Here is a 23,961-nt window from a genome sequence, read left to right as displayed (position 1 = left end):
GAAAACCCACTGCCTTTCTGAAATAAATCTGCAAACGTCACATCCTCCATCCACAACAAGGAGCTGGAGGCCTGGCTCATTGCTTGGTTAAATCAGCTTAGGTTTACTTCAACAGGGTTATGCTAACTTATAAAAGCCAAAGACATGTTTTGAATGCTTGGAAATCACCTTTCCAAGTCATGGCTAGGGAAGAGTGTTCATTCAGATCCTCCCCACCTCTTCTTCCCCACCAGCACACAGACTCCTGCCCTCCACTATGGGCCTAGCAGCTGCAGAACTGGGATTTCCTCTATCAGGTGACAAGCCTCTCAGGGCAGGGGCCATTTCTCTCCCAGGCTTAAAAGCCCCATCACCAAGCACAGCCTCTGGGCACTACCACAATGTATGCCATCCTATAACACCACCAGTGTAACATCAGCATTAAGTAGGTAATCCCAACAACTCAGTCACTATGCTCCATGGTGTCACATGGTGCACACATAGTGGTTGGCATCCAGCAGCCTCTTCTCAGAAGGGTTGTCTGAAGTGAAATAGGACTCAAAATAAATACATTAATTAGCAAAACTTCAGTTCACCAAGTCTGCGGTCATTAGGTCAAGTCTGCTTGAGGGGAAGACTTTTCGTAAGAGGTAAATTGCAGGGCTGAGCCCAGAGAGTCCGTGTGCACAGAAAGTTGATACGAGGCAGCCTTCCTCATCCTCGTACAGGCCTGGTTGTCCCCTCTTCTACAGCATTGCTTCAGGAATACAGTGTCATCATCATCCACTGTAAAGTAATGGGGAAAGTAGGTTGAACTCATGCATCCCTGAGAGCACTCTGTGATAGTCACAACTGAACTGAACGATGGGGCACTGGAGGTTTTCTGTCTCCAGAAGGAGCAGAAGCTACAATAAAGCACGAGATTTAGAAGCCTGAAGTTCCTTGTTGTTTCTAACCTACTCTGTAAGCGATCAGGTAAAGATACCTTTTTTAATGCTACAGAAGAAAACACGCAGTGCCACTTGCAATGAAGGAGCCTGCATTTGTCAGTCAGGGAACGGACTTTACCTCAGATTCCTGGAGATATATCCCTTTGCCATCTTGTGTTAAGTTGCGAAAGGCCTCTGCAAAAGAAATAAATGAGGAGCATTAACTTGATAGCCAAGAGATCAACACCAGCCGAGACACTCTGTCTCAGGAAAAACCTCAAAGGCAGAGTTTGTAGGCTATTCACAAATGCTCGTCAGCTTCTCTTTCTCTTGCTGGAAGATCCCTGAGGGCTGGGACACAGGGAGCAGCTGAATAAAAAGTCAGGCATGTTACTGTCTGTCCATCCAGCTGTGAAACTTCAAAATGCAGGTGGTCCCAACCTCACTACAGTTTTGAGACACATGCAAAGTGTCTACAGCATGAGCTCACAGACTGAGTATCAGCTGTCTCGCCATCACAACTGCAGTCCCACCAAACGTATATTCCAAGGCTCTCTTCTTCCTGGAAAATGAGCAGTCTCCATCTGCAACTTGCCTACCTCCTCCTACAGAAGGCTGGTGCAAACCTGCAGGGAGCTAAATCCCCGTGATATGTACAACCTGCATGTCTGTAGAAAGTAAGTGGTGGAAAGTAAAGAGAAAGAGCTTGATTTCCTCTATATCTGTCCCTTGCTTTAAATTGATTACTCTTGGTCTACTTAGAAACACAATCCTTCTAATTTTGACCTTGCCACTGCCAGCTGGAGGAGCATCAGAAGGGCTAGGGCTCAGCTGGGCAGCCCAGCTTGCCTGGCCAGCCCACGTAGTGCCAGCCTTGCCTCACCTCCCATGATCTCCACTCGAAGCATGAAGCACACAAAGCTCTCAAAGCTGATCTTCAAGTCAGGGTCACCATATCTGATTGCCATCAAATTACAGACTTCATTGCTGAGCAAAATGCCTTCATAAAAGGGAAAAAAAAAAAAGAGGGGGGGAAATAGAATGAGATGGCAAATCCCAGCTGTAGGCAGCTGAATGTTCGCAGCTATGGGCGTACACACAGCTGTGAGCATGCACAACCAAGTGGTCTTCAGCTCTTCTTCAACAGCTTGATTTTGCAAACCGCCCAAGTATCAGCCAGCCCAAACCAGACCACCATGTGGAGATATCTGCTCCAAAGTTGAAAGGGTTCAGATCGGATCCCCTATAGTCACAGTCCCGCCAGAGCTGGAAAAAAATACACATGGGCATCCTTTACTCCTGGGTGAATGAGGGTAATAACAGCAGCTGTGTTTAAGAGCAATACTCCACAAGAGGGTAGGAAAGCAGATGAAAAAGAAAATCCAGAGGAAGCTCAAACAGAAAGCATCAGTCCCAATGTCAAGCAGCATTTGCAAGGAATAAAAGTATTTTCTATTCATGGCCTGGGATTTTAGTTTGCTTTAGCAGAGGTCCACCTGGGTTTCTCACTGTGCTTTCACTGACTCAGATGAACTGGGTGAACCATGTGCCAAAAAGAGGAGTGATATTTAAGCTGTAAACCTGCAAAAGAGGCTACAAGACTGAGCACCAGCCCCCACGCAAAGCTCAGTAACAGCAACAGAGTATTTGGACCCACGTGTATGGTCTTCCATTTCTAGATCAAGCTTCAGACATTATATTAGTGAAGTCTGGCACCAGTATTGCATCTGTGCAAGTCCCGCACTTCCAGGTTCAGTCCCTGAGCTGTCGTCTTCAGCAGAGGTAGCAATTTAATATGAGCTACATCTGGCCTCCCACATGTATCCGCAGAACCCCACACAGTCTTTTAAAATTAAATTAGCAATGAACAGGAAGGGATTTAAAAACTGGGTCTAAAATAGACAGACACTTCTGTTTCAGAGAACTATCAGTATGAGACCACACTGGGGCAAAGATTAAGTAGCCCATCCCACAGCAAAATAACTTTCAGATATGTTTACCCAACTGCTTTTCCTTAAAGAGGAAAGCAGAGGCAGCTAAGACCATGCAGCCTATGATGTTTTCCACTCCTCCTGGGTGCTACCTACAATTCTCAAGATGTTTCCCAGCCCTGAGCTTTTTCCAGCCTTTATGAGGAAGAGGATGAGACTTGCCAAGATGTGCTGTGGGCTCACCTGTCTCCCGTACAGCTGCATGTAGTTCCACAAGGTCAAGCTTTCCTGATCTGCTAGTGTCTCTTTTCTGGAAAACTTCCTGGGGGGGAGGGGGCAGGGAGAGGGAAATAAAATATATTTTTAAACAAAACAAACCCACCAATAACCAACAGATGACACCAAAGGGATTGTGAGCAGGAAGATATTGCAAGGGGACATAGAAATTATTGTTATACCAAATAGAAAAGCAGCCTCTTCCACAGGACTCTGAATTCCTGGATACTCAGTGTGCCAGAGGCGTTCAGCTTCGTGGGAGAATTAAGGTCAGAACATCTCAATTAAATGTCAAAGAGCACCCATTACATAAAAAATACCCAAACAAACCAAAACTCATAGCCACTCTAACATTCACACAATTATAATATGAGGATAATGATTTCTTAGCCCACAAGCCTATCTATAGGCTTGATCCTCCTCCCACTAAAGTCAATGGAAACCTGACTGCTGATTTCAGAGGCAGCAGGAATCAACCCTTTCCCAAACCAACTCCGTTCTGTCACAACTGAACTGTTATTACGGAGGGTGAGAAGTTCAATAAGCAGGGCCATGTCCTGGTGGTAAAGAAATCACAATAACACCCAGTCTGCCCTAACAAATAATGCTCCAGTGAAGTAGTATATGAGTCAGAAGTATCACTCATGCCATGGATACATCCAGGAGTGCCAAGATACCCTGGCAGGCATCCAGACTGAAACTTAGGTGAAAACTCTGGAAATCTGGAGAGACAAAAAAAAAAAAAAAAAAGAAGAAAAAAAAAAGATTGTTTTGAAGAATCATTGAACATCTCTCAGAAAAATGGGCTCTCCCAAAATTCCCCCTCACTTGAGAGGGCTCAGGCCCTAAAGCCTTTGTGAAACTTTACACCCACTTGAAAAGACGTATCATTTATGATGATAAAAATATGAGGGAACAGGATGGATTCTACTAGTCTCAGAAAATCCAATATGAGCTCCCTGCAGGCATGTAATACAGAATGAAATACGGTGCACTATCTCCAGCTATTAGAGAAAATGGAAGGAAAAGGACATCCAAAGCTGTAATCCCAAACAGAATTTGCTGCATGACCTTGAGCAAAGTCACTTGACCTGAAGAGCTTTGGGGAGCAGCACTGCAGATTAATTGAAACCCTTGTGCTAAGCATCTCTCTCTTTCACAGATATACTGTTAATATAATTAAAAGTACAGGCATCACTGAAAACATGATGCTGCATCAAAGTTTAGCATTCCTGGTTCATACATGAGTAACAGAAATAGACTCTAATCTCACTGCAAATCATGATTATAGATTGTCTGTAGACTTCCACTGAGCAAGGGACAGAACCATAACTCACCAATCCCTTCTCTACAGAAAGTGAAGATGTTTTAATCTTGTAATAGCCCTGTTTAGTAAATATGAATCAAGTACTGTAAAGTTTTTAAATTAATGTCTTAAAATTGATCACTTATGAAAAATAAAGACTCTCTGTTCAACATAGTCTTCTCACAGATAAGACAGTGCCTGGTGGGTCACTTTGCCAAGACAGAAGAGCTAATCTTGTCCACCTTTGTAGAAAAGGGAGCAATCTCAAATTCAGCTTAAGTGGAAAAGGCATCACATCAGTCTTTTGTTCATCTTCTTTGTTGCCTATAATGGCTGGATGGTGTATTTTCTGTGTTGCACATCAGTTGTTAACAGTGAAGAAACTGGGAAGAAAAACTGGATTCATCATTATATCTGTAACTTCGTTGTTGTTGTTCAGAGGAAACAGCCACTGCAGTATCTCGCTGCTGTCCAGGTAGGGACCAAATTATGAGCTTGTGGAGTGCTCTGTGCTGCCACTGGCAGAGTGGATGTCACAGTCCTCATGAGAGGGACAACCTCAGGGCTCACCTCGTTCTCACAAGCATAAGTTACACAGGCTACCTGCATCTCTATCCTGTCTCCCAAACACAAACAGAGCAAGGAACAGCCCTATGCATGCATAGCAGGGAAGTATAAATAGGAATAGCAGGCATGAACCAGGCACATCAAGGTAAAGACGAGACCCCCTTCCACTGCATAACTGCCTACAGACCAGGCTAACTTTCTACACCTTCTAGCGGTGGCGCTGCCGAGACTGTGGCAGTGGCACAGCGTGAAATGAGATATAGTTTCAGAATCAAGGCTGAGGTCAAGCTGGGTTTGGAGGTCAAATTTAGAGTCTGCATCCACACACAATATCTACGCTTGCTCTTCCCCCTCATTCTTTCAGTTGTTGAAATTCAAACTAGATTAGCTTCGCTTATAAAAAATTTCTACCATGTTGATTCACACCCCAGCAAATCCTTTCTCTCTGGAAATCTAACATGGCATCAGAAGAGACAGCTCAGTCAGATTCAAGCCAGTTTCTCTTCCCAGAATTCAAGAAACAGATACAGGAGCTGAAGCTTTTCTCTAAGAGGGTTTATTTTACAGAAACATTATTTCTCAGCACTTACTTCTCCAAGATATATTATTCAGGATCCTCTGGAGCTGAAGAGCATTTATTTCAGGATTCTGTGATATGGAAGAGAAATTTTATTTTTTTTTTAAAGCACACTTTACAAAAGCATACAGAAAAATCACTTTTCTCCCTCTTTGGTTTTCCCATCATGTCCCATCTTCATTCTATGCTTTTCTGGCCCCACTCCAGCCACTGTGAAAATCAATAGAAAATATTCCCTTTGAATATGACAAGATTCTCAGCCTGCAAGAGCTGCAGTCTGCTCTGGGCTAAGTTCTCAGGGCTCCACACGGATCAATGCAGTAGTGCAGATTTACACTGCGTGAGGATCCAGACCGTTAACCTTTCAGCCCTGGTGCCATCTGTCCCATCAAGCACATTGTCAAGAGACCTGCTTCAAATATTTCCCTTTTATCATTTACAAACAAAAAAAAAGATGGAAACTTTGGAATACTTCCTCCCCAAACTTTTCAAAGCAGAGACTTCCCCTCCTCCTTGTTATACTAAAGTTTACAGGTTTTTTAGAAACTGTGACGTTTGTTTGTTTGGAGGATTTTTTTAAATGTCACTCTTCAAAAATAAAAGCCTGTTTTCAGAGCATTGAGGCATGCCGGGGTAATGCATTGAGAAATAGCAGTACTGCTCGCCTCTGTGCATACTTGGACCTCCTGACAGCAAAGGACCAGCACCTAGCAATAGGTGGCAATTTCTAGCGCATCTGAAAGCCACAGCATTCTCAAAATCAAAATCTTAAACAAGTGGCAAAAAGTAAAAACATTGATTGTTTTTAGTAACAGCTTCCATCACAATATTGCTATCAAAAGTGCAAATGTGTTTTTGTGAAACTGTGTTTGCCAAATACAGGGTATGCTGCTAAATAAATGCAGCCACCTTTTCTGAAAGGGGAAACACTTGCATCCCTCAGTGTAGTTAGTGGGATCCCTGGAGCTCAACTCCATCCCAGATCAGGCCAGAGAGATCATTAAAAGAATCTTTCACAATAAGGATCACATTTCACTAGGAAAATTAGTGAAAAAAAGGAGGTGATGGGACACCTGGAACTTACTTCACCTCTCAAAGCAAGTTGGTGGCCATCAAACTGGGACAAAGGATGTATGAGACAAGTGTCAATATTTCAGGGGGTGTTCTCTAATAGGTGACTTTCCTCAATGAGTGTAAGAACACCCAAAAGAGTAGGATGGATCCACACAGCCCACCACTTTGTCCCCAATACAGGCAATAAGAATTAACATTGAGGGAGAGCACATGAGCCTAGTCAGCTTCTGCAATCCATTCTCCTGTTTCCGTGGCACCCACACCTGTTGGAAAAGGGATCCTAGAGGATACATCCCTGACTAGTCCTTTAGGATCTGTTTATGGACCTGCTGCCCATCGGTTTGCTAATACCATTGAGCCTGTTGATACTGTCACATCCACAGTGTCCTGTGGCATTAAGTTCCAGGCATTCACATCCTGCTGTGTAGAGAAGTATGCCTGTCTCAATGCTAACATATTCCTAAGCTTTGCGGTTAAATCTGCTGCAATGGAATTGGCACTGTACACACAGCCCAACCTCCTGTGGCCCCTCTCTGTGCCCCAGGCTTCCACATCCAGACCTCCCTTGAACATCCACATGCTTTTACTTTCACAGAGCTACATAATAGCTCTGGAGGAGTTTACTCTGGCAGCTCATGCACACACTTACCTGTTCAAAATGCTTTGTGAAGAAATCCTCCCAAATCTTGCCTTCATACCTATCAACAATTTCCTTTAAGATATTAAAAAAAAAAAAAGCATTAAATTGAGGAAGAAAAATATCACCATCCAAGACAGAGTTACTAAAGCTGCTTTCCCAGAACTGCACTCTCATCCCCTGCCCTTCCACCTTCTCCCCATCACTGCAATCAATGCTACATCACTAACACAGCCTACTGCTAAGATAGCTCCCAACCTCATAGAAATGCTATTTCTTGGAAATAAATACTCAGATAACACTCAGTGGGGAGAAACATTTCCCTCCCACCAAGCTGTGCAACAACGAAGGATGGGGCTCACTCCATGCCAAGAAGAGAGAGAAGGGTCTCTGTCCTCTTTTATACAGAATAGAGGAGATGAAAGAAGGAATGGCCCTGTTTATGCCAGGGGAACAGACTATGCTACAAACTCCCTTGCACAAGCTGCAGACATGCAGGCACTGCCATTGAGCTCAGTTATTTTGAAAATAACCTACAGACTGCTGCATGGAAATGGTACTGCTCAGGTCCCATTATGTCTTCAAAACGTTCAAGGCATGAAAGGGGTGGAGAGAAGTGCAAGAATGAACCAGGAGTCTCCAAAAAGCCATGAATAGGAAAGACTGCAGAGCGTGTAAGATGGTGTCACTAAAAGAAGTTTGCAAGGCAACTAACAAAGGCATCTAAAAATTTGCCCATCCCCCACATTTGACTGCATCTGTACACATGGTCTAAGGGACTCTGCTTGTAAACCCAAGCTGCCCTTTCAAAAGTGCTGCAACACAAGCACTCACATTCTCACTCAGCCTCTCCATAGGGCAGAGCAACAGGAAAAACCCAACACCTGGAGTGGAAGACCAAAGCACAGACCTCCCACTCCCCTCATACTCACTCACCTTAGGGAAGGTGAAACTGGTGTTCCCACCCATTTCCCTGGAGATGCAAAAAAGCAGACACATTAAGGAGATATCCCAGAGTTGTGTGTTTGTCTCATCACAGGTGGCATCCCTCATCCCCAGAAGGGGCCCCAACCCACTGTTGCAGCATGTTTTTTTCCCCAGTGTTACAGCTGCAGTAAGGGAAGCCCTCATATCCATACAGCTCCCCAGGGGCTGCTGGCATTTGAAGTCTCCAAAGCATCATTTCTGCACAAGCAACCATCCTAGCACCACCAGCAGGGTCTCCTAGCAAACCAATGGTGCATTAAAAACTGTTGTCCTTCTCCAGTCTCAAACATGAGCATGCTGCAAGAATCCCTTGTGTGGGCCTAGGTCAACACTTCTTGAAAGGATAAGGCCAAAAGTGCTTCATCCACTGAGCATCCTATGCTAGGAGAGACCCACAGCCAGCCTCTCCAAAAGAGATTGTGCTGCCTTTTGCATGGTAAGGTCTTTATGCTGCCTCCATTAGACTAGAAAGACCAGACCATCCCACCATCCCAGAGAATTAGGTGCTGGCAGAAGGGCAGCAGCATCTCACCGAAGAACATGTTTCCTGGAGAAGACCCGCAGGATGAATTCAGACTCCTGCTGAGGCTCCAGGGTAGATGGGACAATCACATAGACACCAGGCTCCAGGTGGAAGTCATTAGTCACTTCCCGCTCATTGAGGAAGACCTGGTGCCTGTTCACAGGCTGATGTCGGGTGAAGAAAGCTGGGGGCAGCTTTCTGTTGCTTCCCTGGTACTGTTAAGGGAAGAAACAGGAGAGAAATGTGTTCTGCACCAGCTGAACAAACAGACAAAAGGCATGTGGAGAATTCACAGGCATGGCATAGACAGCCTGCCTTCACACCTCAGATTTTTTTTACAGCACAAGCAGATAATAGGGCCCAAAGGACTCAGTCTCCTCCCAGGATACAGTGGTTCTCCCCACACACTGTGCCTGCCCAATACTAAAATGACAAAGAACGGGGCTTCCTGCAATGTTATCAACAATATAATAGTACTTGCAAGGAACAGCAGCAAGGACTGGGAGGAGAAGTGGCTTCTGTCAGCCTAAGCTACTGCAAAAGTAATTTCTATACTGGCAGAAATGACTGCAGGCAGGAACTGCTCTAGAGACTGCTCTTCACTAGCCAGAACACCCCTCCTAACCCCTAGGTACCATGCACTTTGTTCCCAGCTTGTCCTTTGCACTAGGGATCTGGCAGCAGAGGATTTTTCAGAGCACCTGTGATCTGAGCATACTGCAGGAGCAACCTAATCCCTAGCCCTGACTCCATGCACATGTCCTTGATCTGCCTGGCACTCTTGGCTCTTACAGATCTTTCACTCTGCAGGCACTTTTCTGCAATAGGAGGATGGATAAAGTGTTGATCCAGGCAACACTGAACTAATTTTTAATGCCACTGCGTGCCCAGTACACAAGCCAAATAAATAATCCTGCTAGCTAAGACCACTGTCACCTTCTGATCTTGGCTGTTCCTCAAAACATTTAGCCATTTTACTCTGCAGCCTCGTAGTGGAGATGCTATTCCTCTTCCTTTGCCAGTATTTTTCTTAGTAATAGAGCCATCTTTCTTCTGAAGGGTTCAGGGTTACTCCTCCTCATGCCCCTTATGTTTAAATTTAAAGTTTTTATATTCCAGTCAATACTTTGTTGACTGTAGTTCCAATATCTTAGATGCTCTCAGCTTGCCATCTCTCTTTATTGATCTTGGCAGCCGCTACAAACCTAAAATTAAAGTCCTGGCTGCCACCATTCCCCCTCAGGTGCAGCACAGCAGTGTGCTAGGGCCACACTCAGACCGCCTCTGCCAGGAAGTTTAACTCACTTGTAACCCTGATAGTGCCCAAAATATTTAAGTCAGGAAGGAGTGGCATCTTACCTCATGGTTACCATGCTGGAAATATAGTAACTGGGAACACAATTGTGCTGCTCTGACCATACATCCAAACTAGTTCTTTGCCAGTCCAAATTCAAAGGGACTCTCATTCAAGAGGTGTTCTGAGTCGTAACAGAGTGGAAGATATGCCCTTTCAAGATTAAAGGAGCTAAACCTTTCCCTGTTTTAAATAGCCCTCTAAAGTCAGGGCCAAAATTGGGACATACATCAGGGTTTAACTTCCAGGGCTCTTCCTCAGGTTCCAAAGGCTCCTGGCTGAAAAAAATGCTAGAAATACAGCTGGCCTGAAGAAGCCAAAAACACCTGTAGCATCAGCTCCAGAGCATCCCCAGCCAAGAAGGAACCTGAGCTCCCCGGGATACCCCTGACTTGCATGGGACACAGGCTCTGTTTCTACCTCATCCCAAGACTGGGAGGCAGCAGAAAGGTGGCTCTGGCTCACCTGAGAGCTGCAGCAAGTCCAGCTCAGACACAGCCAAGAATTGGGGCACCAACCCGCAATTGCAGGAGGAACAAAGTGCTGATCGGGTAAACACCGATGCCATTTCTAATACCTTTGAAGACCCAGTGCAGAAGCTGAACAACTAATGCCCCTTTTTAAGGCCACTGAGCTCTCCTGATACAGCTGCTCTTCAGAAGAGTCAGTAGATAGCTCTGCATTAACAGTGACTTACTGTGGTGCCTCACTGAACTCAAATACACTGTTACTAGCTGTCAGCCAAGGAACAAAGGCAAGCACAACACCTTCAATGTTGTCATAACAGCTGCACCAGCCCAGGTCCCCCAGCAAACAGCAAGCAGTGGTGACAAGGGACTCACCTGTAGGTCCACCTGCAGGAAGAAAAGAAACAGAGCATTTGTCAGACAGGGACCTCTGGGTCTCACACAACATAGCCATATCATTGCTGGGAAGCAGCTACATATGTTCAGCTAGGCTCTTTGCCTTCAGAAACCTCAGCCCCTCCACCTGAAAATCCTTCCCCACAGCCATCTTTCCATAACTGTGCAAACTCGCAGCAGCAACAAGAGCTGTGGCTTTGTTCAAGGGAGGAGAGTGGCTCTGCAAGGCACTTAGATAAGCAGAGAATTGAGGGGGGGAAACTCTCACTCCTTCTAGTGATATCCACTTACCCCTGGATACACAGGGAACTAGCAGTATTCACACATGGGCACTTGCCCCGTCATACTAGGAACACTTCTCAAGCACAATTTTACCATGGTTGGAAATAACCTGAGGGCAGTGCTCTCCCTGCCCCAAAGTAAGGGGACTCCTGGCACTCTCTCCCAGCTCTTGCACATACTCTCAGAGAGGGCAAAATAAAGCCCAGTGTGCTCTGAAGCAAGAGGCATTTCTCACTGCTCTGCAGGCTGACACACAGCATGCCAGAGAGGCAGCAAGTGGGGCACGCAGCCTGAGGGAGCCTAGCCCTGATGTGTGAGGAGACTGGGCACAGGCAAGGAGAAAAGAGCACAGATCACCCTGCACACAACAAAACTCTTGGTCTGCAAAGCTCTACAGTTTACATGGGCTGGAAGTTTTCCTATTTGGTGAGAGCAAGAAAGGCAAAGCAATTCTTCGCACCTCGTAGAGTGAAAATCCAATGAAGAGGTGAGGAGCTCGGTTCCGGTGTTTGCTGCTGTGTTTCTGCATCAGGGATATAACCACATTGCAGGAACCGAGGCTTCTCCTCCCATCTTCAACTGGTAAAACGTTCAGCCAGTACTGAGGGTTCATCCAAAAGCTGCCTAAGCAAAACAAGAAAAACATTTTGATGTCATTTTCCATCACAGAATTGGTTGCCAGCTTTCCACATGATACCTGGCATCAGACTGAATAGGCCACAGGTTGTCTGGACCTCCAGACCCCACAGGGATTTGATCTTAGGTGCACTTTACAAGTTTAGCAGTGCAACCACTATGTAAGACAGGAGGAAGGCCCAGGAACAAGGAACTACATTTCCGCTCACCTGCAACTAAGAGCTCATTTTGTTTATAAATGTATCACTATTCCTCTATCACCTCCAGTGTATGGACTAGCTGACTTTAGACCCCACCTGCTCTGCTTCCAGAAGGGCTGAGCCTCTGCATTTCCCATTCACTTTACCTAAAATACCACTCCCTGGAGGTGCCAAGGATGCAAATTCTAACAGACAAGTTTAATGCCCCAAAGAAGCTCAGTGTTGGCAATTGATCCTAGGATCCTGCAGCTCATTTCATGCCATAACCAGCCCACTGCCCTATGTTTGCAAGTGATGCAGCTTCTGTGATAGCAGAAGCTAGTCAAAGTCCTTCAGCTGCTTATTTCTGATGTTTGTGTGGAGGGTTAAGCACGAAAAGCATGTTTCCATTGTGAATTTTGTGTTAACAGGTATAGGGTGCTGGTAACTGAGTCAGCAGATCAATGTCACCCCAGAGTCATCCAAAAGAGCACCCCTCACCATTACAGCATCCCAGACTTCCTCCTGCTGTACTTCCTTTAACCCATCTCCCACTCTTCAGGGAGTACATCCACTTCTTCCCATCTTCCTGGCTCATCAGGTCTGGAGTTAATTTACAGATCATCAGATCTACAAAATGAATCTTAAAATCTCGCAGAGACATCCTGGGAAAAGAATGCCAAGAGACATCTTGTCAGCAGTTTAGTTTAGTCCATATGGCTTATAAAAAGGAAAGGAAAGGGAGCAGGGAACTTCGAAGCCACACCATTCTGTGTTACATATGGTAATGCTCATATTTTATTAGGCAGTAAAGAAGAGAGCGTCTGCTCCAACAGCAGCATCTAGCAGTAGCAAATGCATGACTAAAATTTCAGCAAAGGATAGCAGCACAGAGATTAAAATATTGCTACCAAAGGGACCGCAGTGAAATGACACGGACGACAACATTGCCACCTCGTGGCAGAAGCTGTGGAGAAACCACGAACAGACAAGGCAAGCAAGAGCTTCCCAAAGCTATCTTAAAAATAAAAGGCAGGACAAAAGCTCCTGAAAGCTGCCCGTGTCTCCAGCAGCCCTGGGAGACCTGGCAGTGTCCTGCTTCTCCCTCACTCCTGCCACTGAAGAACAGTGCATCTCTTCTGTGTCAGCACAGCTACTGCTTCTCACATCAACAAGCAGAGGAGGAGAGCAAGAAAGCAAGCATGGGCTGTTATAAAGCAGATCACATATGCCTCAACCTAAGTGGCAATGTGCTGCTTCGCCTCCAGACGCAGCACCAGAGCTGCTGGCAGAGAGGGGAGAGGTGAGACTGTGCCATTACCAGAATTCTCCATCCTCCTTCTTTTTCCTCAGCAAAATCTTCTCCTTCGGGCTCAGCAGCTCCCATTTGTAAGAGCTGAGGGCAAAAAGATGAGATGACTAACCAAGTGTGTCCTCAAATTCAAGGCAGAGTACATAGCTTTCCTCTATAAAAAGAGGTCAAATCCCTGTCCCCACTTATCTCCACATTTATCCCCCACTAAACACAGGCCCCCTATGCCTTCAGCCACGGGAGACTCTCCACAAGCACTTTGGGTCCCATGAGATGTAACTAAATGGCTCCAGTTTTCTCCAGCAGAAGCCAGAAATGCTCTATTTCCATCAGGCAGTCCATTCACTTGCACACACAGCTTCCAAGTACTTAAAATATAAAAATCTAGACCTGTTTTGTTGGTTAATTTTCTGTCAAAGGAGACATAATAGGAAGAGTGTTTGGCATAATGAATGAATGACTAGGACAGCACAAGAGGCAGCTGGGAGTCGTTTAAAAGGCAGGCCTACAGTATGTTGCTCATTATGCTCTTCAACAGGAACAGCTGGTATGTTGTCATTATGTGACAGACACGCATCAGAGAAGTTACTGCTCTGCAGACAAGGTGAAAGTCACTCACATTCCCAACACCTCCCTGTGCTCTTCCCTCCTCCCTACCTCCGAGCCTCAGCAAACAGGGTCTGTGCAGGGAATGAAGTGAAGCTTGGAAGGAAGGAATATACTCCACTTCAAAGAGGAATAGGACATAAGTCTACAGTTGTCTGTGGTCTAGAATGCAAACCACTGTCTTTCATGGATCCCAATCAAAGAATTCAGGCAGAGGAAATATAGGGCTCATCTGCCTCACTAGTTGCTTCCTCTGATCTCATACCCAAATGTATCCCCCCAAACAGCCAGGACAAAGGACTCCTTCACAGCCACCCAACTCCAACACTTTGCAGCCCATGGAGGACTTCGCACAGTCCCTCCTGTGATAAAGGGCTGTGTGCCCTGAAACACTTTGTTTGTTTAGGGCCTCCTGCACAGCTATCTTGTCACTTTGCATGCCATCCAGATCACAGCAACATGGTCAGCATCTGATGTTCATATTATGTTTCCTCTGGCATTCAGTGAATGGAAAAGCAGAACTGAGCTTGTTGAAGCTGCATGTGTGAAGTGAGCCCAACTACGTGAGCACTACCTGCTGGAGAAATACAAATCTATTGAGTCATTGCTTTGACACCAGAGGGTCTGTGCAAGCAACTGTTACTTATCTTAATGCTGCTCTCAGCACTAATTCATGCCTGAAGATGGCAGCATCTTTCCTCCAAGAAACCTTTCCTCCCACTCAGCATCAGACCTTCCCTTTTTTAAACTCACCTGTCACTCCAGTCTCCTTTCCATTCAATTTTTCCCCATGGATTTCTCAGTCTCACTAGGTTTTCTGGTCCATATTCACAGGTCACCTGCAGAAAACAGTAACACTGTGCTTACCAAAGTCTCAGCAGTTCTCATCTGGTTTATATCACTGTACTATGTCAGATATTAACAAAGACTTTTTTTGTTCTCATAGATGCCAGTAAGTATGATGATAAAAATCTATGAACATGCAACTCTGAAAGCTGGCACAAAGAGATTAAGATACTTTATCTTACCTTCTGTAACTGAAACCAGAGACCTCACAGATTCCTAATTTGGAGGCTTGACCATAAATTCCTCTTCCTTTCCAACATCTGCTCATTTTGTGCTTATGTGGGGGCACGACTGTACTACTGTGAAAGCTAAGTCCTACCCAGGTGCAATGGCACAGCTCAATGCAGCCCATGGGGTGACCACATAGATTAGTGCCTCTGAACTGGGATGCCACGCTGGGAGAAGAGGGAGCCAGGCAGACTAGGGGCTTTGTTGGCAGCATACAGCAGAACAGCTGACTTCACACTGGTCAGTCCCTTACTCCTGCCTGGCTCTTCATCCCATCAGAGGAGCCAGACTGACAGACATGTTGCTGATAAAGTCCACACCTAAAACCCTCCTCCTGTGTGTGAGAGACACAGGCATGCATAATTCAGCTCATAGTATCTCTTCCAGCTTTCCTAGTATCTCTTGCTAGAGGTACTGAACATCCTTTTCACCCACATTTATACCACATGTCCAAAGTCCCACAAAGTCCTTTGCCATCCTTGTCAACCTCCTTTTGAGGCTGGACAAGAGAGTCATCCATCAGTCCAGGAGGAGAAATTTCGAGCTTTCTCCCACTCTTCAGGGCCTATTATTTTACTGTCCCTTACCTCTAGACAAATATCTTTAGGGGACTCCCAATGATACTTCTGCAGATCAGTGGGATCCACCTGCACTCTCTGCACAGGAGCCCAGTTCGGTTCCCTTTAACCTTGACTCACATTTCCATCTGCAGTTTTTCATGTTTTGGCCCTTTAAATGGCATTCCATTATCTTTACTTCTCTATGGCCTCTCCTCTGACTTCAGAGGAAGGCTTTTTACCCCAAGTAGGTTTCAGCACATCCTCCCAGCATCTCCAAAGGCCAGTCCTTTTGTCCTTAACAGCTAAGATGCATTTGTAGGTGATGCTCTCAGCAGACCCCTACAAATCATTCCCACCCTTAGAGATATGCTGATCTATAACAATTGTCCTTTACGTCCAGGTCATGATACTAAAACGGACACACTGGAAAGCGAATCTTTACAAAGCATGCAGTCTCTTTTAGCGTTAGACTAAGAGAAGAGCACTGGAGGAGGAGACACCATAGTTGCCCTGATTAAGGGTTGAACCTATGACTGCAATGAAAATTGCTGACATCCAAACAAACCTGGACCCAGGACATTAGGGCTAGTCCTACCTTTCTAATACCAGTTACTGTGTAGGCATGGCCAGCAACAAGCCCATTCTTCAGGACCTTTGTTGCCTGTATACAAGGAAGAGAAACAGAAGGAAAATAAACCTTTTATTCTGTGCCTACTTACACAGCAGACTCATACCAATACCACAGACCCGTACCTACATAAGCAATGACTCTCAAAGCAAATGGAGAATGATTTGAACGGAAAAAAAAAAATTAAGTCTAAGCTCCTAACAGCCATATTTCGCAGTATGCTTGGAATTGGAAGGTTCATTGGAAAGGTCCCTTCCTAAATTGTGGATCTTTGGCCAGAGATCATCTCACTTTTAAGAAGTCCAGGAGGTTAGGTTTTGATTTTCAGAATAGTAGGGTTTCCCAACAGCTGAAGTGTTAGAATAAGGCTTGGAAGCCTAGATTTGAATCCATGTTCTGAACTACACACCTCTCTATCTTAGCTATAAGCTTATTCCATGAGTCTCGGTGCCTCACTGCACCATCTGTAAAAATGGAAAATTTATGTAACAAAAATGGGAAAATGCAGTACTTCCTTATTTAATAGAGGTTCTTTGATAGATAAACCAGTTCCTAAACATAACAACAGGGAGCTGAGAGCAGCAAGGAATCAATCCATGTGCAAATTTTAACATTAAGAATGGGATTTCTACAGAAAGTCACATGTGGCAGCTTTGATACTTTTTGAGTCACAATGACTAGCTGAGCAGAGGGAAACAAGTCTGGAAAGGCTATTAGCTGTGAAGCCATTTGATGTCACTCCAAGTCTCACCCCTAAATGTGTCTGACAGCCCATGAGAGATCTGCTGTAGGTTGCTCTTGTCAGGATATCCCACAGATCAGGAGGAGCTGCTGCAAGCTTGATCCTTATATTAACACCACCTGTAAAATCCACCAAGGCTTCTGAAACTTGTCCAATCTGCAGGTCTTCATAGGAGCCGTAGAGTCTAGCAAAAAAGACATCAATATATTCTTGGGGTTATAGTCACAGATGATAGGTTGAGAACAGCGTGCCAATGAAAACATACAATAAAGGTTTGCAAAAGCAAAAGGAAGGCTGTAACTCATGTTTAATTTTAGGGGAATCTTTGGAATTTAGGAAGAGGGGAATCTAGCAAATTGCCTCCGAGGTTGGCCATAGTCTGAAAGGGATTCTTCACTCACTGGCATCCCCCACTGCACAGTAGTGAGAACATGCCCATCACTACTTCTTTGATAACTCTGCCTCAGCCAATGTTGCCTGAATTTATCACCAGACATTGTGCTGTATCTCAGATAAAGTGCCTTGAGAGGCACACTGCCTCGAGACCTCCGTCTCCAATCTGATTTTCTTTACCACTGCAATGAAACTTTCTCCAGTCTTTTTGTTCTAATGCTAACACCAAATGAAAATAACTGAACTTTCTCTCCTTTGTTGTGATCTTTCTCTCAATGTTAACTAGGATTTTTCCCTGCTCTGCAGAGATTATTTCAGACCAAAATTAACAAACTCCATCAGTTATGCCTCGTTGCTTTCTTCTTAGTCCTGATAAGGCACTCTAGACAAAAACACCCTGGAGAGAAGCCAGTATTTTCACTGTGCCATGTGACTTGTTGAATGCCTCAGCTTTGGGGGACGCAAGAGCAGGAACTTCTACCGAAACCGAAGTACAATGCTTCAGCAGACCCCCAAAATTAAAAACCTTGGAGGCTTCTCAAATTGATAATACATCAAAGCAGGCATCAGAAACCATTCACCTTTGAAAATCCCTATCTGTGGCCTTCCACGCCTCTGCAGTATTTACAAGGAAGGCATCATCCTAGCCAATACACTCCAAACAGCAATAACACTCAGAGGACAACCCCGCAGGATAGGTCTGTTTTCACGCCTACTCCTAAACCCTTGGATTTAAACTCAAGGGCCTGGATTGATAACGGCTACTGCAGTGGCAGCTTTTACTGTGTAATAATAGAAAGATGAGAACCATTTACTACACTCCAAATGTGGCAAGGCCTAGGAGATGCATTTATAAACATGAAAAAATGGCATAGGCACCAACCAACATATTTTAGAGAGACTATTTGTATAACTTGTAATGAGTCACTTACTTAGCATATGCTTTCTCCAGAAGGGCTCCCCAGAACACGTTCTTATAGACTGAGGAAACAAAGACCAGCTCCCCCGCCTCATTCACCGGCAGACGATCATCAACCACCACGTCAACCCATTCACCAAAGTGCCAGAACTGTCAGAGGAAAGGAATGAGCTCATGTTTCCCTGGAAAGGGACCTCCCCTTGAAACTACAGGAAAGGCAAGATAGCTTAGCCATGGGCACAGGACAAGCTACCCTGGGGGGAGGGCTGCTTTGGGTCAGTGGGTTGTGCTGACTCACCCACAGAGCCAACTCCTCAGACCCACCCTGCCAGAGGAGAAAACAAAGCCTGTATCAGGTGTAAAAGGGTTAAGCAGAGAAATTAGGCACATCGGGCTTCGGGGGAAGGAGTTCCTAATTGCAGGGTAGCAGAGTTGCAGCAAGAGCTGGACAAAGGGGTAGAAGGTTGGAGCAGATGTGCTCAAGCCCTGCTGACTGTTGCTACTATGTAGGAAGACTTTTGTCTGGATTAAAATATGGGTAGGGCACAGCTGGAGAGAAGGGCCAAGCAGAGGTATATCCTCAGGCTGGCTCGTAGTTGATCCACTGCCTGCACTGCTTTGTGGGAGGGGGGATGGGCTACCCTCCAGGCCGGGATACCCTCTGGCCACTTGCCCCTGGCCAAGGGGAACCGCATACAAATTATTTAAGGGTGTGACACAAAACATGACAGAGGATTTCTGAAGACCTCCCTGCAGTCTGGGGGAGCAGATGTACCCGGAAGTGGAAAATGCCGGCGTATTTTCTCTGAAAGCTCTGGTTTTGTGGCACAACTGCAGCCAAGATGTCCTGGTGGAACGTCAGGGCTTCCAGGGCCGCCAGGAACCAGCAGTTCTCTGTGCCAAGACAAACGGACACATGCAGTTGGCTGAAGAGTGAGAGCTGTCAGCCAAGTTCAGGAACACCACCAAGATCCTAGCAGAAGAGCTGTTGTGCTGATGTCTTTACAATTATAACAAATCATACACAGAAAATGAAATGATCCAGACGTGTGCTTTATTTAACCGACCTAGGATTGGTTTATAATTGTTCTCTCATGATCTTTTCATTTGGATACTGTTCGGTTAAATAAGAAATTTAGCAAGAAATAGCTCTCAATGGAAACATTATGTTTTTTACTGACATTGTGTGGGTTTTTTTCTGTTCTCTGTAAAGGCACACTTGAAAAAAACCCTTCCCTTTTTCTTTGAAAACATTAACTTTTCAGAAGAGAAAAATCATTTCCAATGAATCTCACATGCAATGCACTACTTATCAGACTTCGTGCTTAAGGGCTTAAAGCACTTAAAAATTAATTTAGTCCTGCCCCTACCTGTTTTGCAGATGACAATATATCCTTGTACTTTAGGTAACGTGGACATAAAAATGATTTTTCTAACTGCACAGCAGGGAAGAGAACGCACTCACACTAAGCCTTAGATACACAGATATTGAAAGTCTCAGATTTTCTTGCTTCTGTGGTCTCTGTTCAGTTGTCAAGCAGCAACCTTACAGACCAGTAAGAGCACAGGATCACTTCCTATTGCAGTACTAGCATGCACAAAAGCAACACAGAGAATGGCGATTTCAGCTTGGGGAGACACCTCTCACCCCTCAAATCCCACCTTGAAGCTTGCCAAGTTTTTTACTGATCCTATCCCATCTTAATGATTGCTTCATCCACACCATGCCAAGTGAAGAAATAAGGATATGCACACCTTCTATTTCTATGCCAAGTTTTATACAATCAAAATTCCACACAAAATGTTATCTTGTATAAGAATACTTAGATATTTATACAAAGGAGCTTCCTTACCCACCAATCCTTGGCAGAGATGAAGTTGCTTTCTGTTTGCAGCATAAAATACTGGACTTCTGTGCAAAGCCTGGGAAGCACACAACCAAAAAGAAGAGAGGGAGAGAGTCAAGTCAGTAACCTGAGCTGGTTTAGCTTGAAGTCAAGGACTTTCTGCGTGCAGAGCTGCAATCTCATAAGAAGGGAAATCCAGTGAGTCTAGGATGTAAAAACCTCATGGATATGTGACACAAAACACTCCCTCTGCCTGTTCAAAGCTTTCAAAATACATAGGGTCCCTTTGTCCCAGCAGACATTGTTCCGGTTCAGGTATAACTCAAGTGTTATCATGTGCTCTGGCTAACCTGACACAAGCCTGGGCACACATTTGTGCTTGGTCTACATTGAATTATGTCTCCGACATAAGCCATTGGTGCTCAGATGCATCGCCATGGGTCTCCACAAATACCCTCCTGAGAAGACAACCCTTCAGACCTGCCAGCCCTGCTCCTCCGTAATTACTGGCAAGTTTCAGCCAAAAGAGGCTACAATGGCAGAGCATAACTGTTCAAACTTTCAGCTAACCTGGCTGACATCTCCATGATTTGACTGACCATCAAGCTACAGACTAACTGATGGCTGCTACAGAAGTTCCTGTTGCTGTGACAAGAGCTGGTCTATGAATAATTGTTCAGAGAGAAATTACGTTGTTATTTTTTTCCTCTCACAAGTGCCTCTGGGGTCAAATTAATAACCTAAGTGTCAAACTTACATTTCACACTAATGACCCACAAATTGCTCAAGCTAATTTTCACACTGCTGGCTTCCCCTTCAGGCAGTAGCAGAGAAACAGCAAACCCTCAGAAGGCAGTTACAGTAATTAGATACCAACTCCTATCCTTGGTGAATTTGGGTGTTCAGTATGCAGGCCATCAGTCATAGATGCAGCAAGCTACAAGCCTGCAGGCTGAATGGCAGAATCTCAGAATTTCCTCTGCAGCACAGGGACTGAAGGATGCACCGCATCCATCCTCAGAGAGCCTTTGCTGGGCTAAGTTTGGCATTCAGACCAAATGGCAGCCTTCTTCACAAGGTAGTTTTAGAGCAGCAGAACAGTGGACTGAGAGACAGAGGAGGTTTCAAGTCCATTCCAATACCTCTGGGGTGGAGGAACATGTGAAGAGCTTTGTACAGTCCAGGACTCATGTTGACCTTTCCCTCCCAAATACCTCTATGCTGATATAGCTGCCTCAGCCACAGTGCCCAGCACAACCCAGCTCAGGCCCCTGAGGACTGCACTCTTCCTCCGTCTGCAGGTCCTGACTTAACACAAACCATCTGCGAGACCAAATTGCATACGAAACTCTGAGAACCAGGGCTGCTATTCCCAAGCTCTCCTGCACAATTTGCAAAGGTGCTTTTACTTTCCCAGTGATTTTCATGAGTTTCACAGAAGCTCAGCCCTTCTAAGAAATTGGTTAGATCTGACAAAATATGACAGCTAGAAAATAACTTAGCTAGGAGATGTTACCTGCTATTACCTGGCAGAATTCCCTTACAGACACAGTAACATAAGGAGTCAGTGCTACTGAAATTCTCAGATAATCCTATATATTGCTTTCAGGAAGATCTGATTGTCAATATGTTGCTCAGTGGCTCAGTAAGGACAGAACTGCCATTGCTAGTAACAGGCCAGAGCTAACAGGCCTTTATCTAACTGTGCCAGTCCCCTGTCCTGGCCTCCTAGACTTGTTATCCAGTTGTTATGAGAACTTGTTCTGTGACCAGCGCTCGGTACCAGGTGTCTCTTGTTGTGATGTTCAGTTTAAGCATAGGATACCAGCAAAGGCCTTGGAAATATGGGCACAAGTAGAAAACGGAGGTCCCAGAACGAAAAACAACTCACTGATTGATGGTCAATTACTGATTGTGGCAGAAGGTCAACCTTGAGAGCTGTGAAAAGACTGCTCTAAGTACAACAAAGAATAAACTAAATAGTTAAGCAGGAAAAAAAACAGCCCAGCAAGAGGATAAGGTATCTGCCACTGCTGGTGAAAGTAGCAGCCTCCAGCATCACAACAGTATGTGGTCCATGGGAGAGGGGTCAAAGGCTAAGAACTGTCTAGATACTCGGAAATCTTCTAAAAGGTCAAGATCTTGAATTCAGGGGGGGAGGGATCATCACCATGAGAACTGTAATCACAGAATCATGGTGGGATCATCAGAGCTATGAGCTCCAAGGACATCAGCTCCCCCAGCTCCCTTCACCTGCTCTCCCTGCCTGCTCCAAGCATTACTGGATATAAACTGAAGGAGGCTGGGTATGATTTTGGGCCACAAATGCTTCAAAGGCAATTACGAAACTCGATGTACCCCAGCTTCCAAAATGACAGCTGATACAATAAGTGTGATCTCTGGAGGCATTAAGGCACACCTAAATTAAAGTCTAAGAGTAGTCTGCTCAATGCTAACACTATTTGCTGGCTATCAGCTGTAATCATCCTCTTACATGAGATTATTCACTGAAAGTCACTTACATGTGGCCTCTTCCACTGTAAATTTCGGGGTAGTTTCTTTAGCAGTGGTCCCGTTCCAATAGAGCTGATGTGAGCAGGGAAGTTGTCATCTGTGAATAGGCATTTGTTCTTCAAGCATGTCTCCAGCAAGGCCTGGTAGTTCTGCTGGATGGGTGGGGTGTGTTTTTGAAAGATACTCCTGCCTAAAGGCACAGGTGACTTCTTTTTTTTCAAGCGCCGCAGAAAAGGCATGGCAATGTCCACAGTAACACCAGGATGATTTTTTTTCCACTGAGGATTCTGCAGGGATCTCACCCTGCACAGTCCTGCTGGAAACTCCTTGTTTCTTGGGATGAGGTGTGACTTCTCCAAAAGAATTCCTGATCATTAAAATAAGTGTAAAAAGTCAATTTAATCATGGCTTTTAAACTTTTCCCTTTAGCTAGCAGGGGAGTGTGTGGGGGTGCCACTCCCAGGAGAAGTGGGGGACCCATCCTATTCTAATCTAGCACCTATCACTGCATTTTCAAGGCTTTACATTCGCTGTAGATCTGAGTGAAATCAAAATGAGTGACCTCATTTTTATCATTGTCTTTTATCGGGGCTTTAAAGCCATACATACAGCTATTCTCAGTCTCTCTCTGGACTATTTTAGGCTCTCCAGGATATTTTCATAACATGCTGCAACATGAATGGCAGTCTTTATTCAATCACATTCTGGCATGTGGTTATTTCCCATCCCAAAAAAAGAAAAATAGCAAGATAAACCAAAGGCTAACAGAAAAAGGGAATACATTAGGTGTTACAAAGCCATTACTCACAACCCCCCAATGGTTATTTTGCCCGTTTTGCCTCATTTTCAAGAACGATACAATCTCCCCCAAGAGATCACATTCCATCTTGCTGATTACCACAGATTCACACATGAAATCACAGGCTGAGATTTTTTTTTCTTGTAATATTCAAGACAGATGTTTCTCACCCCCCCCCCAAAAAAAAAAAACCAGCAAAGAGTGATTTCATAGCCCTTTTTTAATATTAGCAGCTATGTTAAACATTAGCAGCCATCACCTTTTGCTGCAAGTGGTGGGCTCCTGGGAGAAATCATGATTAAAATCTCGGCAGGCAAATGACACCCATCAGTGGTAACAAGGTGATCATAATCATAGCCGTCTCATTACAGTGTGGACTGAAAAAATGAATCGGGATACAAAGTTCAATAAATGCTTCACATGCCATAATGATACAGTATTTGGAAGGCTTCCCTGCAGAGGAGGTT

At 44.9% G+C, this 23,961-nt stretch overlaps 1 protein-coding gene across 1 annotated transcript; it reads right to left on the bottom strand.

Annotated features, from left to right (window-relative positions):
- Positions 1 to 738: 738 nt before the first annotated feature.
- On the bottom strand, positions 739 to 22,934 carry CAPN14 (calpain 14). The gene is made up of 21 exons (XM_072858436.1): positions 22,704 to 22,934; positions 20,188 to 20,257; positions 19,110 to 19,228; positions 18,348 to 18,484; positions 17,032 to 17,206; positions 16,248 to 16,313; positions 14,772 to 14,857; positions 13,422 to 13,496; positions 12,602 to 12,765; positions 11,744 to 11,909; positions 9,544 to 9,564; positions 8,796 to 8,990; positions 8,213 to 8,249; positions 7,289 to 7,351; positions 5,579 to 5,636; positions 3,773 to 3,837; positions 3,298 to 3,366; positions 3,083 to 3,161; positions 1,792 to 1,908; positions 1,048 to 1,103; positions 739 to 765 (listed from the first exon to the last, which is right to left on the bottom strand). Exons 1-21 carry the CDS (start codon positions 22,932 to 22,934, stop codon positions 739 to 741), a joined length of 2,076 nt encoding a protein of 691 aa, XP_072714537.1.
- Positions 22,935 to 23,961: the final 1,027 nt, after the last annotated feature.

This window comes from Ciconia boyciana, chromosome 3 (assembly GCF_034638445.1).
Source record: "Ciconia boyciana chromosome 3, ASM3463844v1, whole genome shotgun sequence".
NCBI lineage: Eukaryota > Metazoa > Chordata > Aves > Ciconiiformes > Ciconiidae > Ciconia > Ciconia boyciana.
The sequence above is the reverse complement of the archived record's forward strand: the minus strand, read 5'-3'. Positions and strand labels throughout refer to the sequence as shown.